The 19,544-nt window shown below is 39.1% G+C and overlaps 1 protein-coding gene across 4 annotated transcripts in view; it reads right to left on the minus strand.

Annotated features, from left to right (window-relative positions):
* Positions 1–18,943, minus strand: part of PSPC1 (paraspeckle component 1) — a 55,308-nt gene extending 36,365 nt beyond the window's left edge. The window contains exons 1-7 of one of the 4 annotated variants that reach the window (XM_065730103.1): positions 18,008–18,480; positions 16,362–16,663; positions 13,904–13,999; positions 11,998–12,194; positions 8,822–8,906; positions 7,217–7,325; positions 1,602–2,061 (exon numbers count right to left, since the gene is read on the minus strand). In XM_065730103.1, the coding sequence (XP_065586175.1) occupies positions 1,957–2,061; positions 7,217–7,325; positions 8,822–8,906; positions 11,998–12,194; positions 13,904–13,999; positions 16,362–16,663; positions 18,008–18,379 (1,266 nt within the window). In that variant the 5' untranslated portion in view covers positions 18,380–18,480 and the 3' untranslated portion in view covers positions 1,602–1,956. Of the gene's footprint in view, positions 1–1,601; positions 2,062–7,216; positions 7,326–8,821; positions 8,907–11,997; positions 12,195–13,903; positions 14,000–16,361; positions 16,664–18,007 lie in introns of those variants that run through there. The other 3 variants (XM_065730105.1, XM_065730104.1, XM_065730101.1) reach the window with 3 other exon arrangements.
* Positions 18,944–19,544: the final 601 nt, after the last annotated feature.

Raw genomic sequence — 19,544 nt, forward strand, 5'->3', positions numbered from 1 at the left:
CAACACTAGGTATAGCTACAGTGATTTTTCTAAGGAATATTGTTTTTTGGAGTTACACATTACAGGTTTTATTTTTCCCTTAATAAAAACGGTATTCATTGACTGAACTGTAACTGAAAGACCAATGGCAGATGCCATTCAGTAACTGGTTGGAACATGAGTATTTCCAAAATATAAGCTGAAAGTCAAAGTTTTAAACCAAAACCAAAGCATGTTCTCCTCAATGTAAAGACATCTTATATGAAAAGCTTCCAATAAACGTATGTACTTCCTTTGGAAATTATTTGCATGTTCTTAACAGTAAGGATAGTTCAGTATTTAAGAGTTCATCAACAAAGTTCTGGCCAGCCCACATACAGCACTTAAAGCATCCAAAACATTAAAAAAAGCATTAGTGAAGCTTTCTGATGTTATCAGGCTCCACATCTCTGCAGAGCTTCCCAGTGAACATTTTAATGCAGCCTGGAGGTCATTTACTGAGAAAAAGGAGGAAGATGAGGTACACTAATAATTTGATTAAACAGAGTTCTGAATGAAGAACTCCACACACATTGAGCCAGGCAACTCTATAACTTTCATAAGTTTATGAAACTGATCATTTGATTAAATCCAAATGGATGATTAAAAAAGCACTGCTTTGTAGTTAAGTCTGCTGACTCAAGTACATATACAGGAACTCTTGAGTTATAGCGTATGCCTTCATCAACAGATATTTAAACAATTATCATGTTTATATGTAACACAGAACATACAGTTGAAAATAATGTTAGAGATAATAGGAATCCCAGTATAACAGGGACAAAGAAGAAAACAGATGCTTTTTCTTGTAGAATACACAGGTTTCCATGAAGATAAGCAGATGCTTAGTAATTCAGAATATTGGTGTGGGGGAGATCACACAACAAGTGAAACCAAGTGAAAAAAAAAAAAAGACTATAAAAGCTCTTCAGAGCTTCTGTATATACATACAGAAGAGAACCAGTAATGTAATTTGTGACCTTATACTACCCTTGCCAGATCCTGTGCATGAATACATACAGAGGAGACAAGAGCTTACTTGCCACAAGCGTACCAAGAAAATTGCCTTCATCACCATTAGGAAAAGCAGCATACTTCCTGTCACCTACACAACAAAACTAATACAAATATTCTTTCACCTTACTCAACAGTAAAGCTAAGTTAGCAAGTCAGTTGCTGCCACAGAAATCATGGTTGAGAAAAACTTCTTTAATGAGAAATCTTAAACAAAATAATTGATCCCTTTAAAACTACCGAAGTTAGTTTCTATTAATCAAAACATTAAATTCAACAATTGAAGATGCATATGCCTTGTGTTTTCCAAAAAACACTAATTAAAAACATCGATGCATCTAACACCAGCAGATCACTGGAAAAATGAAGTGGAACCCTAAGAAAAGTATGACAGAAGGTAAAAATATTACACTTATCTTTCATACTCTTCATAGGACTTAATCACCCAAAACAAGCAATAAGTAACGAGGTGAACCTGCTTGATGCCTACATGGCAGCAAACAGTCTTGTCAGAGCCAGATGAAAAAAATCATTTAAAAATAAAAAGCAGTATTCAGACAGATATGAATGGAGAGGTAACCTCACTGAAACAAACTCCTTTCTAGGTTGCAGGTCGCTGCATTTTCACTGCAGAAGTGTTCTCTGCCAGTTACTGAAGCAGAACATTAAAGGCTAAGCAGAAGGTCAGGACTTACTGCTCCCACTAAGCAAAAAGCTACTAAAAATGGTACTGCATCCTGAGAGAGAGAAACCAGGAGTGTAAATAAGCTCTCCTCACATCCATCAAACAGTTCCTCTAGAATTCTATGGACTCGCTTATCGCTCTTAAGGTGTTTCATTCTTCCTTCAGTACAGACCCTCTGAATAAAGACAAACTTTTTGCAAGTTTCAATTCAAGCAGGATCTCAGGATTCACACAAATGGCTAAGTCCAAAATAGGTACTGAGTAGACAACTGAAACTGAATGTTATCTCTTCTTAGTCTGGATAAATACATGTACAAACTCCAAGTTAAACTTAAGTCCAGAAGCTGAAGAAAAGAAAATGAAAATTATTAAGGCAAATATTAACATTAGTTTCTTAAATATGAACAACATTTAACAAAACAAGTATATTAACGTGATTTTTTTCTGTTCTACAAAAGCCTCACATTTATGTCAGAAGACAGAAAACTAAAGACAAATCAGTATTTGTGGAACCCTGTTAGGTAGCTTTATCAAAACTTGTGAGCAGGAATCAGTTTCAGAAACTACATTGAATATATCGACTATAGTCATCATATTCACTTCTTAATTGAGCTTTTTAAATTGCACCTGCAAAAAATGAAGAAACTAAGCAAGCAAGATGAGTGTTTTTTAAACAAGCACTAGATGGCAGCTGAACTCTTTTCATTAATAATACAACAAAAAAGGCCATCTGCTTTCTCTAAGGCCTCATGAAAACACATGACTGACCAAGGCTGATGGCCATTTGCTGTAAGTACCTTCAGAAAAAAAGTTCATTTAAGTTTCTTGGTCCATCAGCCTTATTGAAAATTAATTAATTTATAAACAGAAAATCTGAAAAAAGAGGGACAAAAATCTGTACCAATTACTGTAGGTGAGAACAAGCTTAGGAATGTCTATGAATAAATTTGTACTGGAGATCTATGTATATTTGATAGTACATTAGTGAACAAAAATGAATTCAGAATGGTTACTTGTACTCTCTACAAGTTCAGGAGGTAAATATTAGTATGTTCTAAGCATTCTGTGCAACCATTAGCTGACTGCACCCCAGTAGTTCTTAATTTCAGTCTTAGATACTTGTAAGAAAGCTGAACAAGAGAAAAAAGTTACATTATCTAAAATATTCATAGTTCGTACATATTGAAATATGAAATTGATAATACAATCTAATATCGCAATGATTATTGCAATTATTGTTACTGAAAAATTAAAAATTACCTCGACGACATCCTTCATGCACATCAACTCAGAAAGTCAATCATGAATCATCTTAAAATGGCTAATTAAATCTCCAAAACACCAAAACTATTTATGGAATAAGATGCATCTCTGAAAATTTGTACTAATGAATTTAATTACTGGAAACCTGACTTAACTTTGTTTTGTTCTGAACAAATTAAGAAAATTCTGCATGCAGTGTGAATTCAAACTTCTTGTCTAACTGGTGTTTTGGTGGATCAGAAGATGGAAAAAAATCTATTCAGTTCTGTTTACTGAAGAGTCTAGATGTCCAAAAACCTACTGCTCAACAACAGAGGTGTGAGAAAATCCTATTAATACTCTTCTCTGAAAGAAATCTACTACTGAAGTTGTATGGAAATGTACAAGTGACCCATTCCTCTGACATACTACAGCAGGTTCAAAATAGTTGGTAGGTTTGGGGAGGAAGCTTCATTTAGAAACTGATCTAAAGGAAGACAGCTCTTAGAACAGTGACTGAAAACATACAGTACACTGACCAATTTTCTGGGATTCTTCAAATGAACTTTGCTGTTGTTCTGAATTTTATTTTATTTTTTTACCCTCATGCTCCCCACCATGTTACAGCTGTCAAGTCCACTATATCAGTACCATTGAAACAATCTCCACTGCTCCACTGCCTGACACTTCATTCTGCTATTTATACAACATACTTAGCAGTGGAGCTTTTGTTTAAGAAAATAAAAGGAAAATGAACTTTTGTGCACTAGCTCTAGAAGAGTAAAAAATTAAGTATAAATACAAAGTCTTCCTCAGAAGAAGCAGCAAGCTTTCAGAAGTTGAAACTGATTAATTCTCAAGAAACAATTCCTTATCTGTACAAGTTACACTTGAAAAGGGAGAAGGTTCCCTTGCAGGAGTGGGAAGAAGAGAGGCACCTAAAAATCAAAACACTACCTTTAAACGATCAGTAAGAAGAGCTGTAAACTCTGCTGAAGGACAGCACTGTAGCTTCTGCACAATATTCATCTTACAATATTTTGCAGTGTTATTATGGAAACAAATGGGTGTTCCACAAAAAAAAAAAAATAATATTTCTACAAATCTGGGGCTCTTTTGTAAACGTTTAAACTATTTTAATACACAAGATCTCTTTTCACTCTTCTGTATCAGTTAAAAATATTCCCTGGCATTCGATTCACAATTATCAACGAATATCTGAATAAGCCATACACAACTGGATACTAACCACTGCAAAGCAAATAATATTTAAAATTAAAAATATTCTAGGTGCTTTTCAAATATATTTGTGCCACTGGAAAACGTTGTTTACAATCACTGTCTACAGGCTATCCCTTCAAGAGAAGGGATGTATGCAAAATAAAAGTTATAGGAAGAAGTTTCCTGATTAAGATATCACAATTAATTAGAATGTATATATACTGAAGTATAAATTTCAACTAAACCACCTTTACGAAGCAGGATAAAAAACTCTACATGATACAGAAGGGTAAATCAGCAGCTTATCTACTATAGACTGCACAGCTAGTTTGATAAGTTGTCTGGGCATCACTAGGAAGCCCACTGAATAAGCAGTCAATGCAATCAGATTACTTTACATATATACAACATCACCATAAATGCCTCAGCAATAAAAACAGTCATACAGAAAACATTTATCAACTTGTAACTAAACCAAACAACTGCTAATTGCATGAAGTTTCATTACATTACATTTTTCAAAAGAGGTCATACTGAAAAATAAAAGTTCAGTAAGTTAGGAAAAAGATACAGAAAAAAGCTTTAATCAGGAAAGCCTGATACAGCAGCCTTATATGACGAGTTCCAATGCCGGTGGCCATCGCACTTACCATTTATGTCCTCCTTTTATACTGAACAGTAATAAGGAATAGGATATAAGTGAAGGAAGCTTACTTTTCAAAGCTTTTAAGAAACAAAAACAAGCATTAGAAAATTATCAGTTTCCTCTAAATGCACGGTTGGCAGAAGACTTCCATGTATTACATAATTTAAGCCAAAAGTTATATATTCCAGTATCATAAAACGATATGCAAACCAAGAAGCAACTTTTAAACTCTCAAAACTGAAATTAACTTTTTTCAACGTATGCACAGTAGTAATCTAGGACTAGATGAAACCACACATAGAGTCTGTTCACAGTAAACTGTGTAAGAATAAATAAAACAACTTCAGCTGTATAATTCTATTAAATAAAAAAAAAAGATGCATCATTTTGCAGTCTTCAAGTATGATTTTAAATTCTTGCCAGCTCCAAAACACAAAGGCTTTTTCAAACCTCCATTCATACATCACAACCTCAACACAGATCTAAAGACATGTTATAAGTGTTCGTAGAACAATAGGTCATGCTTAGTTAAAAGTTAACACGTGTTAATGTAAATGAATACATCACTCCTGATGTTCTTTAAACCTTAATATTGAATTAAAATTGGAACCAAAGCAGAAGTCATCACACGCCTAGAATACTCCTCTGAACTAGGAAAAACTTATTAATTACTATATATGCCACTTCAAGTTCACATGATATAAAAAAGCAAGACAGCTGTACTTCACATTCTTTCAGTCAACTTGCATCTCTTTTGGTAGGCTTCTCACTGCACAACTACATCTATCTATTTGTGCAGTCTAAACTATTCCAGATGAATAAAATTCCAATAAATGCAACTCAGTAGAACTACACATAATCTACAGCATTCTTCCAGTTCTTTCTCCCCAAAAATGCCATCGTATGAAGTCACATTACAGTGACTGAAGTACTTTCCATCTGAACTATTCCTCTTCCTTATGCTACGTTTTTGCTACATCCAGTACACAACTTAAAGAGCCTCAAAATAAACATAATCCAAATTTAAATACACAGAACAGCATGAGGACGGCATGCAATTCAAGCTTATAGACTAAGTAAGCTTATTTCAAATTGCTGCAAAAAGCAAATCAGTAGAGGCTGCTGTGGCTAGCGCTATCTTGCTCTCCTTCAACCTTGAGCTACAAGGAACAGGCTACTATCCAACAGCAAAAGGAACTGAAGGGAGCTGCTGTCATCTCATCCCTGCCATCTTCCCTTTCCTGCAGCTCTCAGCAGTGAGCAACAGGGATCGTGTAGCTCAGTCACAGGATTATTCTGACACATAACTTACACAGTCACAAAGTCAGACTGGCCCCAAAAGATGTTATGACATTAACATGAAATGGAATTTCATACTTGCTTTACAGAAGTCACAATCAGTTAAGTATTATTTCTAGATTACATCAGATGATCGTTGCATGCACTATTTTGCAAAACATGACAACAGCTCAATAAAGTAGCACATTCCAAAGTATTTTAAGTTCTAGATCATCATCCCCCCAAAAACGTATGCCTGAACACAGCTTTCTTTACAGTGTGAGCACACAGGGAAATAAATGATCAACTATTTCCAGCTGTGAGTTTCTCAAACACTTATCAGCAAAATCAACTGACAGCAGTTGGTAATATCACAAAGGAACTACTTTGCCTCCTCACTATCAAAAGAGATCAGAAAATTTAGAAGCTGATTCTACTGACATCCCCATTTAACTCTTCCCTCAGGATGAGACATCTAAGGTTGAATAGACCTAAATACATTATTGGTACATTATTTAACACTGAAATTATGACAAAGATTTTTTTCTACTTTTGATTATTTTGTTCATCTTTAGTAAAGATCTGCAGATTTCCCACATCTAGTCTTACAGCAGGGTCTTAAGAAAAGGGATTTTAGGCTTCATGTCAAGCTCCACTGCCTGTTTCTAAAGCATATTATTCTTAACAAATTGAGCATAATACAAGGAAAGTAATTCAAACAAGCTTTACAGACTGAATTGTTTAAAAAATTTAGGTTTTCAGCCCAACTAAGGCACTTCCCCATGTCCATAGTATCTAGTTTCATGACCTTCCACTTAAAAAACTAAATGATCTTCTCAAAAAAAAAAAAAATCCTGAATAAAAAAGGGAAATGATAACCTGAACACCTTCAATTAACTGAAATGTTGCATCACTTATTTTTCCTACATGACAGCGATGTCATAGTTCAAGAAATTTGCACTACTAAGTTTGCATAATTCCACTCATGAGAATAATGGAGTTCTGAAGGATAAACAGTACACAAGATGGCAGCTCAATAAGATGGCAAACATTTTACTGTAGGGTTTTTTTTTTTAATACACTTTTTCAGCTTTAGTCAGAGTTCTACTTACATTGTCCATGAAATTTGGCTTAAATCCTCCCTCCTGCTGTCGTCTCAGTTCCTCCTGCTCCCTCTGGCGTAGCATCTCCTCCTCACGTCGTCTATGTTCTTCTTCATGTCTAGGACATTTTTCAAAAATTACATAAACTGAGACTTGTGATCTGCTCAGGCTCATGATCAGCCTCGGGACTTAACAAGCATATAAGCATAACTACTTACTAGTTTTTAATACACTGTAAGGCACTAACCTACTCAAACAGACGGGCTTCAATATTATTTTTGTTTGTGTATTTTTTGTTTTTGTTTAACAAGTATACAGGTATTCACAATACTGATGTTCTTCTGGCTGAAGTTAACCAGTACAAACAAGTAAGCAGGTTTAAAAGCTTTTTTTTTTTTTAAGAAGAAAACCACTATGGTTTTCTTCTTAAAAAAAAAAGATTTGCTAAGTCTCATTCAAGCAAGTGAAGAGGAAATACTGCACCAGCTGCAGGTTATAGATGCCTGTGTAATTGAAGGATATTGGAGAGTTTTAGAATTTGACTATGAGATGAAACTCTTGAATCACGTGACTCAGCTGATAGACTCAGAGTCCTGGCCTTTGAATAAGGTTCCTTTACGTACATGTCTTGAGGAGCTTGGACCTTTAGAACCCACAGAGATGATAGAGCATATTCTTCTAAGCTATGGAAGGTTTGGCCAACTGAAATAACTGCCAGTAACAAGTGATCTCCATTGTCAGTCAAAACACTGCCCAACAGCATCTTCGAGTCACAGCTCATCGTGGGGAGTTTTTGCTACAATCATGAGTTTCGATAGTTCAAAACGGAACTTGCCTTCCCTGTGAGACACTGTTGTTTCAGTGATTTCAAATTCTTCCTGTTTCAAGGGGATGTCACTCTGTGCACCCACTGCAGCTTGAGAATAAGCCATGGCATATTCTATCTTGGCTCCTTTCAGTTCGGCTTTAAACTGGGTGAAGAAGAGGTAAGACTTCCCTTGGGGCCTCCAGACAGAGCAGGAGAAGAGCAGATTGTCTTCGCTGACACCAATATTTTGTACTTCGCTGACACCAACCATTTCAATGCTGCCTACAGCCAAACTTTGAACTCTACAGAGTATGTTGTTCTTGTGTGTCATCTGTGGTTCTTGAGATATTTAATACAAGTAGTGTGTATATTGCTTCAAAAGCAACGCTTCCTATTTATTTCCATGGAAACTACAACTGATACAAAAAGCACAATAACACCATTTGATAGAGAAAATCTTCAGCTACAAAACGCTACTTTTCAACAGTCACCATCATTAGCTCTGCATTCCATGTGTGTTCTACTACAGCTCCCTTACAGCTCTGCTTCCACCACACGAAACAGTCACGTTAAGACATTTCTAAGCTGGTTAGAAAACACATATTTACAAAGCAACTGAGCTGAAATAAATTAAAAAAAATACTAGAAATACGTTAACAGACATGCACCATGTTATGCTTTTGAAAAGCATGTAATGCTTATATTTGTATTAGGAGCTCTGCACACCAGCGTACACTCAGGCAGGCCGACAGCAGACGCATGCTTTAAATTACTGCCACAACTTCACACAGTACGAGACAAAATACCTCAGTTGTATCTGTTTGCGTTTCTGAAGTTCCTGGTTCCGAAGTTCCTCCAGCCGCCTCAGTTCCTCTTGACGCCGCATGAGATCTACCAGGATTAGCAATGCAATAAAGAGAAAAGCTCTCAATCAACAATATGGTAACAGAAAAAAAACAAATTATTATCAGACTACCAACCCAACAATAACCAGTTTTGAAACTAAAGCAATTTCTCAACACATGTAACCAACTCCTTTCCATCTAGCTAAGCTCGCCATATGAAAAACCACACAGACCCAAGGCTCACATGGAAAGTCACCACCCTGGATATGCCTCCAAAAATGATTACGGACACAGAAATTTGAAGGCTTCGAACAAAGAGAAGGGAGTTTTAAAAGAAAGTCTGAACCAATTAAACACACTTAAAAACCACGCCCTGGATTTACAGCTTTGGCAAGGCATCCATTTTCTCACCATGCTGTACATCAGCATGAAAACTAGTGCAATTCATATTCTCCATCATCTACTGCAGACGATCGCATAACACACCAGAAACTAGTGAAAGGAACTTGAGCTGCATGCAGTCTCAGTCTCTATAGAGGTTAATCATGACTGTGCTAACAGTCAATGATTTCTGCCTGGAAATACACACAGTCTTCAACAAATACTAATTCCACCTCTGGCCACAATAAAAGCAGCTGTTTTCATTGTCCATCTTCATAGGACGGACATTAGCCACATGTTCTTTACAGACACCTCGAGGAAAATCTCACCATGGCACCTAACTATCAGATAAATTTTATGCTCAAGTTCATCTACTCCACACATTTCTATATGGATTTCTTCACAACTTCAATCAAATCATTTTTATTAGCTCTGCAAAAAACGTTCAAACTTTCAGCAGCATGTATTATTATAACTTAAACTTATTCAACACAACATTCACCAAAACATCATATACTTGTTCCCCTTTATCAAAGATCACCTGAATATTACCACATAGCTGTTTTAACAAAGTTTACCAGAATTTTACTAGAGAACATCCTTATTGATAATACAAGTCTTTTCTCTCCAGCAAATTTTGCACGTCTGCTTTTTTCATCTTTGCAAAGTCAACACACTCCAAATGATTAAAATGAAGATTGATTCAAGTCAAAAAGTCTTGGGACCATTTCCTTACAACAGTGTGTACCACAGCAGACTTGGCCAACCTTATGTTCACATTCTGCCTCAGACTCCTTAAAATAACATTTAGATTGTTAGAGTATTAGTGTGATCAAGAATTAACCCTTTCTGCATTCAACATTGGTCACTGTGGGAAAAAGTGTCTACTGTCTTGATCTTATTTCCCACTTACCTATCATTCCCTTTTTTCCTTACATTAATACACTGCAACAGGATTTTCTACCTTCCTCCTACCACTACCTGTTACAAATTTATCATTTCCTCCCCTCTAAGTTCCACAGTCCTTACTTTCTAAATTTCTAAACATTTTCAAGGCCTAGTTCTGATTACTGCCCCTCCTGAATCCATTAGAACTTAAAAGCTCAGCATAACAGTTAGGTTAGCTACCACATGACTATGGCAGAATCGTGACACAAAGCTTTATCAGCTAGACAAGAATAAAGGTCTAGATGTTCGGGCTGTGCACAGAGCCTCTCATATTAGAGGATTTGTAATACTGCTAATTCTGGTTGGACATCTGTTAGACACAAGCCCTTTCCCTGAACAGAAAAAAACCTGAACCGAAGCAGATAGCTGTGAAAGAGACAAAGCATGATTAATTGCTGCTTCATCTTCCTAATGAAAAAAATAAAAGGTCTTCAATATTAAACTTCCTGCAGAGTTAAGGACTGAAGGTGGAACTGTCCTCTCATCTCAGGAGTTAATCCTACAAGTAGGAATACCAAGCCCGAAAAGCTTCACTGTTTTAGCTGCTGATTTTTCAGGTTCTAAAAATGCAAAGCAAACAGCCAGTTTCCATGTAGCTGATAACGAATGTTCTGGTTAAATGTAGTCAAATGTTCTATTACTTTGACGAACTATTTCACTATCATTATGAGGAAATATTTACACAAGTCTAAAGCATACCAGCAATATGTAGATCAGAAATATCATGCCAATTTACTTACACATGGAAACACGTATTCTGCTTTAGAAATTACTTCTGACTCAATCTGTCAAAACATGACACTTGAAAGTGAAAAATTACATAAATTGAAGAATGAAGTCTTTATTGCCAGTATTAATACCATGCCATGAAAACTCAAGTACTTCAACCAGCATGCTCTGGTGCAAGTCCCAGTACCCCTGATAAAGCAATTCCAATAAAACCTGTTCTCCTTTGTCTGCTGAAGTATATGGACTGCAGCAACTCATTCTTCTCATCTTTTTAGCTCCTGATAACTACTATGCTGTAGTTTTACATTCCATGCTTCAGAATAACTATTTACATAAACTTTGAAATCAGTGTTTGGATTTGTGCATCAGGTGTACAAAAATAGTCACTCCAGGTTCTGATGCCTCATGTTTCACTGCTTTTTTCTTATAAGCACACAATCCAATCTCATTAGGTTACTTCCATATATACTGAAGCTGAAGAGCTAATGAGAGAAGAAAAAAGGAACAAGAAATGTGCCTACAGCTTGGCTATTCTAATTCCTGTATGTGAATAAGCTTAAATCTGAGCGCCTGCACAAAATTCCAGGTTGTTCAGTAACAAAGAGAAGTGCTCCATTATAATCAAAGAGCAAAATTAGCTACAGTAATATTTTGGGTTGAATCAGAGGAGCAAAAACATCCATAACTATGAGCTATCATTTTGATTTTTTTTTTCCTGCACAGGGCACACAGACATTGCTATGCCCTAGCTAGTATCATAAGCAACACCAACAGAAAATGGTTTTACAGATGAATTTGAGGCTGCCATTCATACTCGTTATACGAACTACTAACACCACAGAAATATAAGTGAAAAATACAGCTAGGCAACTTCTCTTTTCTCAGCTTCTTAATCCATTAATACAAGCCCTCAAAGACTATGCAAATAGAGAAATACTACTTCCTTTGCCTCGGTTCAATACATTTAATTAAAGAGCATCGACCAGAAATCTCTGCATTTAACATACAGCTCAATATGCTACGGAAGAAAATTTGTGAAAAGAAAAGAATGAACACTAATACATTATCTGATTTTTTACCTTGCCTCATCAACATTAGCTGATGCTCATGTCTAGCTGCTTCCATTTCTGCCTCTAGTTTCTCTTTGGCTTCTCTAATGTTCCTGTCAACCTGTTCACGCTGTTGCTTTTCCATCTCATCAAGAGCCTTCCAACGTGAAGCATACTCAAACTCAAATGTTCCAGGTTGAGCAAAACGTGGAGGCTGTTCTCTTTCCCTAATAAAAATTTTGCAGTTAAAATGTACAGAAGGACATGTTAAGACCAACAGCTGTAACAGCCAAAGAATTTACAAACAATCAATTCAAATGTAGTAATCCGATTTAAAGTCAGATCTGTGTTGCAAACCAGTTTGTCAAAGTTTAATTCAGCTGTTAATACAAGTGATCTCACCAGAGAAATTTCCCAAATATCCTCTCAATTTATATAATTAGCATAAAAAATTGTAATTACCATGGTACAAAACATTAAGCTGTTACATTAGATTAACTGGGTTCACCCATCTAAAGTGGTCACTTCATGTAAGCAATTAAATGTACATTAAAGCTTACAAAACAGTTCAGACTGTTAGTAAGAATATTTAGATATTTCTAGGAGCCAACATTTTATTCACATTCTAACACTAACATCGTAAGGAACAATGTTTTAGGTTTTTTTTTTTAAGTATTACTTTACTCTGGGAAGCAGGTAAACCTGTAAGTATTCTAGTTTCAAGCAGCAAGATTTCTAAATAGCAATCAAATCTGAATATTAGAAGCAATATTCTCTAATGAGGTAAAGAAACACTCTTCCACCTCACACTAAAGACTCTTTTGCTCCGAATTTCATCCAAACAACAGAAGCTGCCAAGATTTACACCCCACTGACTCTTCAAACAAGGTGGTGCTAATCAGAGGACAAAATTCTGTGGGTGTACAAATCTCTGCAGGGTCAGACCAATCTCCAAGTTCAGCAAAGACTATCAGTGACTGGCAGTAGGCCCTAGCCATTTTCAGCAGAAACCAGGAATCTCTACTTCAGTAAAATCAGAGAATGCTAAACCAACAAGACTCCACTTTACTACAATTAGGGAAACTAAAAAAGTTGCTTGTTAATTTTTTTTTTTTTTTGACAAAAACCAGTTCACACTGCAATAGGTCAGTTGGAAGGAATCTAAAAAGATCTCAAGGTTCAACAGCTGGGCCTGGGGGTGCTGGTGACAGCAGCTCAGCACCAGCCAGCAGTGTGCTCTGGCAGACAAGCGGCAAACCACATTTCGAGCAGCACTGAACACAACATGGCCAGCCAGTTCCAAGAGGTGATTCTCCTGCTGTATTTAGTGCTGGTGCAGCTTAGTCTTGAGTACTGTGCGTAGTTCTTGGCTCCACAATATAGAAAGGATGTAAAGGTACTTGAATGCATTCAGAGGGAGGCAACAAAGCTGGCAGATGGACTGCAGGGTCTATCCTATGTGATGTGGAAGATGTGGTTTCTCAGTTTAGAGAAAAGGAGGGAATGGCAAACAGAAGTACCGGGCTCTTCTCTCTGGTAACCAATGACCAGTGGTCCAAACCTGCACTAGAAATTCAGACTGGATACATACTGGAAAAAATTCTTTACCATGAGGGCAGTTCATGCCCCATGCCTGTTGGTGGTCAAGAAGCAGTTGGATAATGCCATTAACTTTTGGTTAGCCTCAAGTGCTCAGGCAGTGCACTCAATGATCTTTGAAGGCCCCTTCCAACTGAACTATTCTAACACCAATTCTGAATATAAAAATGACACTTTGCTTTTCTGTGAGAGAAAGTTAACTGATCTAACACCTGGCTTCCCCTTGACTGTATAAAATAAACACACATCAACCTGAAATAAAAATGAGTAAGCATTTACTAGGCTAACAAAGTAACTTAAACCAATTTCATAAAGTTAGAAGTCGAACAGAACTTACTTGTGATACTGTTGAGTCTTTTGCATTAGCTTCTCTGGGAGCCCATCTTCATCATCAAATTGCTCCATTGGCTCTACAACAACAGGTCGAGGTGTTCTGGAAGAGAATTTCAATTGAATAATTGAAAAAGAAACAGTAAAATAAGTTATTTTTGTATTTTGAAGCAACACTCTTGGAAACTAGCGCATATATTATCTTACAGTCCTGTCTCACAAATTCTTCTTAAATAACAAAATTACGATTAACTCTGATTTTAAAAATCATCTTTGAAATTGACAATTGGCTCCATACCCAAAACCAGCTAGCTATTCTGCATAGAAAATACAACTTCATGTAGTTTTGTCTTCTGTGAAGTATAGGAATATTTGAAGTAAAAAATAATCTCAAAAATGTAACAAATTATTTAGACAATGTGGGGACCGTGATTATATCACAGTAAAGCACCAAAGCCAAAATGTGCTAATATTTCTTCTACTCGTATTTCCACAGAATATGAACAGATTCTAAGTAGTTACACTACAGATAAAAACAGCTTGATATTTTGGCACTGATTTTTCAAGGACAATTAAAGAATAACTTCTACATAATTTAGAGAGCGTTCTTTTGAGTTCATGGTATTTGAAGTGATCAGTGTCAAGTGTTAGCTAATGAAGGATAACAAAATCTTCGTTCTGAAAGCATCTAAACAACACCTTAAAATTACAAGAGCTAAAAAGCTACTACTGTCAAAATGCTAGCACTTTGGTTTTGTCCCATGCTTTGTTTTGAATTTTACAGATCATAAAAAGCTAAATGTTTGTATATTTTAAGAACATGAACAGCTGGAAAAACAAATCTTTGGGCACCAGGGCAGATTAGGGGGAAAAATAACCAACAGCCCAGAATCATACTGCACAACATAGCAAATACTTCTCCTAATTTTTCTCCTTTCTATTCAGAGATCTCACCTAAAATATCAATATTCAGATTCTGAAGCAAAAGAAAACTATCACAGCAAAAATCTATCATAGCAGGAGATTCATATTAATTACACTTGCTTAGCTCTCCATTGTGTTTCCTAAGGTGCAGTTGGAAGACAAAGGTCAAGTGCTTTGTACTGACTAGGATCATAGTTAGAAGATCACTTCCATCCAACAAAGCTAGCCAGCAGCTATTAAAACAAGAATACCCTCCTTAGTATTCGAGTTTCTTTTTCCCTGCCTCATCTCTCACACCAAGAATAGTACTCATGTAACACTATAACATTCACTGAACTAGATTAGTTGCCTGGTTTGGCTCACCATGCCTCCACTCTAACACTAATGCCAAGAAAATCCACAACAATTAAGAACTGCCAGGGCCTACTGATAACAGCAGAGACTTAAACTGAATTTTACTATGTATCCACTGGGTCAGAAAATCAGGATTCAGTTCAGTCACACACAGGATTATTGATATTATTATCAGCAAGAGGAGTTCCAAATCCTTTTTCCACTGGCCATCTCATCCCAGCAACACATTTTCCTCCCTTACCCTCAAGCTGGACCTGGTACTGGTAATACCCACACGAGCAAGTACCTTCACTTTCTAAAACATCTAAAAATGAACGTCACAAAAGCAGCCACATAATTTCCTTTTGTTTCAGTAAGAACAGGTGGCTATTGGAAGTATGGAAATCAGTTCCCAAGCAGGTAAAAGCAGCCTGAATCAGAGAACTGCAACTTCCCAACACTATGGCAGTAAGCCTTGATACTGTGAAATTGCAGCCTTATTTTCCCAAATTATAAGGGGTTAAAGAATGAAGAAACAAATATATTTCTGAACATTTGCCATTTCACTCAGCCTTTAAGAAAATACTTGCAAATGTCACTAGCTACTGTATGAAAAAGCACAGCAGTTAGCAACTCTTTGTCGTTGGGAACAGAAATAAGAGATGGCAGAGAAGTACTGTAATTCACAAGCTTGCTTGACCTTAAAATTTTTCCAGAACTTTCCACCATCAACTTGTGCAAAATCTAAGTTCACACTTAAAAAGAGAAATCCTACAGCTTTGCAAGCTATAAATAAAACTTTCTTGAAGAAAATAAAACACAATAACATTTTCTAGAGTTTAAAGAAATATCAGCAAAGTAATACACTCATTTGCCAATAAGAATATTCTTTCATGGCATCATTACAGGGATCAGGAAGACCGCAATCAGTGAAAGCAAAGCCTCATTAAGAAAAGCCCTATTAAAGAGACTGGAATCCAACTTGGTGGAAATTACAAGACTTGTAAGCAGAAGACTGCCTTTATTATTTTTTTCTCCAGTGCAGAGGCCGACATATTTTGGGCACTCACGTAAAGCACCGTTAATTTCTGCCCTCATGGCTTTAATCATTTGAAAATAAGACCAATGGAACGCCCCTGAATGCTGTTTTCTTTCACATGGGGAATGCATACACAACACAAATGCAAACATAAATCCCATGAACTTACGTTGTTAGCAAGAATGCACCATCACTGCATCTTTCTAGAGCTTTCCGTGCTGGAGGTTTTGCCGCAAACTCTACAAAACCTTTTCCTGTAGCTCTGCCACGATCATCTACTACAACAACAGCTCTCTCCACTGGTCCAAACTGAGAGAACGCTTGTTCCAGCAGCTCATTAGACACCACAGGTGAAAGATTCTTGACCGTTAGGGCAGCTCCGTGCGTAGCAAATCGAATTCGAAGGGGTCTGCTCTTCAAAATAGTACCATCAAGTTCTGCTTTTGCTATTTCAGCCAGCGTCCTAGATTCCTTTTTCAAGATACAAAGTATTTCATATGTTTTATTTGCAAAGACAACAGACATGGCTTTAGTGCCATTGTTCCTCCCCTCCAAACCCCAGAAAAGCAGCATTTTTTATTTCTTTAATATGAGCACTCCTTCATTAGGGCCATTTTTCCCCCCTGAAATTTCCTACCTATTGACTGAAATATGCTTTTTTTTTTTTAATCTCCTACGATTTAGTCTAAAAAAAAATTACTTAGATACAAATTTTTCTTATAAAAGAGAACGTAATGTTCCCATCATCACAGATACATTTGTGCTGCATGCGCTGCAAAGGCTTTCAGCAGAGCTGAGAATTTGACACCTTTTTATATTTACCTACTGAAATGCCCACATTCACACAATAGGAAATGATATTTTCAGAGATCACACTACGAGACCTAAGGTGTCGGGGCTTCTGTTTGTTTTCTGGGATTTTTTTTTTTTTACCGATGAAAATACCCTTCAAAAATAACTTGCTTGTTGCTACCAATGGATTAACTCTCCATGGATGTCTAATAGTCAAATTTCATCAAGAAATTGCAAAACTACATTGCTACTGCTGCATTAATTCCACTCACACTTATGGGTTTTCTGCAGGCACATCCATGAGACACGTCCATCTCGACAACTGCCTTTATCTCATTTCAGAAATTCTCAACTAGCTTTATTCCTGCAATCCCAAATATTTAAAGAAATAATTCTTTAGGTCGCAGACATTTCCTCCACACCTCAACCAACTGTGTAAAAAGTAAAAAAAAAAAAATATTGTTCTCTTAATAGAGTGGAAAAGGGCCATTCAGTTAAATGCTAATCCCTATTACACGCAAAGCTGAGTAATATATTCAAATATATTGCACTTCTTTCAGAAAAATGCTAATTCAGGTTGGTGGTATTCTGCCAGGGTAAAAAAACAGTTAGCAGAATATCATACTTATCTCTGACAACGAAAAAGATAAAAATATAGAAAAATATGCAGAAAAACCCTAAGCAGGGGCGGCACACAGGGCACTTCAAAGCTTTTCTCTGAACTCCGTAAATCAGAGCATCCCAGACACGGCAGTCATGAAAACGAATCCCGCATCGAGCTGATAAACAGTGCAGCACGACAAGCTTTGAGGATTTCTTTTTTTTTTTTTTTTGAACGCTCGGCTTGAAAGAACACTGATCAAACCTTGTAATTAACTAATCGGTAATGAGCCGCGAAGGATATTAACTAATCGGGGGGGAGCCGCGAAGGACAAAACGAACGCGATAGCAGCGGCGGTGCCCACAGCCGCCCCGCGGGGACGGCGGGGCGGGGCAGCGGCGGGCGGACCGCGCGAACCTCACCAGGCGGATGAAGCCGAAGCCGCGGTCCCGGTTGATGAAGACCTCGCTGGGTTCCCCGTAGCGCTCGAAGAGGCGTTTGAAGTCTTCCTCGGTGATGTCGGTGGGCAGATTGCCCACGAAGAGGCGGCAGCGCTGCGTGTAGCTCTTCTCGCCGGGTTTGAGAAAGCTCTTGATGTCGATGGTGAACCCGCCCTCCTGCTCCTCATCCCCACCCTCCTTGCCCGGCACCAGCGCCATGGCCGCCGCCTCGTTCTCCGTCTCCAGGCCCCGCAGTCCCTTCAGGCCGCCGCCTCCTCCCCCCACCATCCCCAGCGGCGCCGCCGGGGAGCTGTTCTCGATCCGCACTTGCTTCAAGTTCCGATTCGCCGCCATGTTCGGCCCTCGCTCCCTTCTCCCTGCTTTTCTCGGGGGACGCGGAGCCGCGCTCAGCAGCCACCGCCTCCGACCCGCGGCCAATTCAAAATGGCGCCCCGGCCGCCCTCGGCGAGTTGTAACGTCCCCGCGGAGAGCCCCGCCTACCGCCGGCCGCGCTCCCTCCGCGGCCGCTGCGCCTGCGCGCCGCGCTCCCCGCGGCTCCTCGCAGGGAGGGGGAGGCGGGCTGCGCACGCGCGGTGCCGCGCGGTACGGCGGGGCCGTGGAGCCGCCGAGGCCGCCCGCGGCGCGCCCCTCTCCTTCGGGCGCTGCTGTTCCCGTTCGGCTCTGGGAGCCGGGCGAGCCCGCGTCGGGCCGCGGGAGAACGGCCTCCGCATCTTCAGAGCCCTGCGGCTCAACCCAGCCGGGAGCTTCCCCGCCGCTTTCAGCCAGCGCGGCTCCCTCGGGCCTTACCCACCCGCCGCGAATCCGACCGTAGTTCGGCGGAGCGGTGCTCCGAGGCGCGTTTCGATCGTGCGCGCTCCGCTGCGGTCCGTAGCGATGCGGGGGAGCGCCCCGCCCGGGCCCTGCGCCGAAAAGAGAGCGGCGGGCGGCGGCCCGGCGGGAGCCGTGCTCGGCGCTGAGCCGACTGCGGGCAGCGCCGCGCGGAGAGGAAGAGCCGAGCGCTGTGGAGCGGCTCAGGAGGCAGAGGGAGGGCCCGCGGGCTGCAGGAACGCGCCCACTGTTGGGTGCGGGAGGCACGGCTGCGGGGGCAGGCCCTGCTGCGCGGGATGCCGGCCCTGCGCTGTCCTGCGCCGCAGCTGCCGCGTCGGGAGGGGGTGGCTTTGCTTCACACAAAGCTCTGTGCTCTGCGCGGGGCCTCGTAAGGATCCTGAGGAAAAAGCGTTGTGCCTGGTTCCAATTCCCATTGGCCTGAGCAAGACCTCGGGAGAAGATAACTGTTTTATTCATAGAGTTATAGCAATGTAAAAAAAAACAAAGCCCCAAACCTCTAGAGAATCTTCTGTGGTTAGTATTTACTTAGCTAATCTATCACATGGGCTGTTCTTTCTTAAAGCAACAATAAGCGTGACACTGAAGAAAGAATTAGCCCCACAACAGACATGAACTCTTCGCTGTGAGATTTCGTAGAATCAGAATGTCCTGTATTGGAAGGGACCTGTAA

The sequence above is a fragment of the Cyrtonyx montezumae genome, unplaced genomic scaffold, assembly GCF_038088225.1.
Source record: "Cyrtonyx montezumae isolate F1298 unplaced genomic scaffold, pur_monq_1.0 scaffold_12, whole genome shotgun sequence".
Classification (NCBI taxonomy): Eukaryota; Metazoa; Chordata; class Aves; order Galliformes; family Odontophoridae; genus Cyrtonyx; species Cyrtonyx montezumae.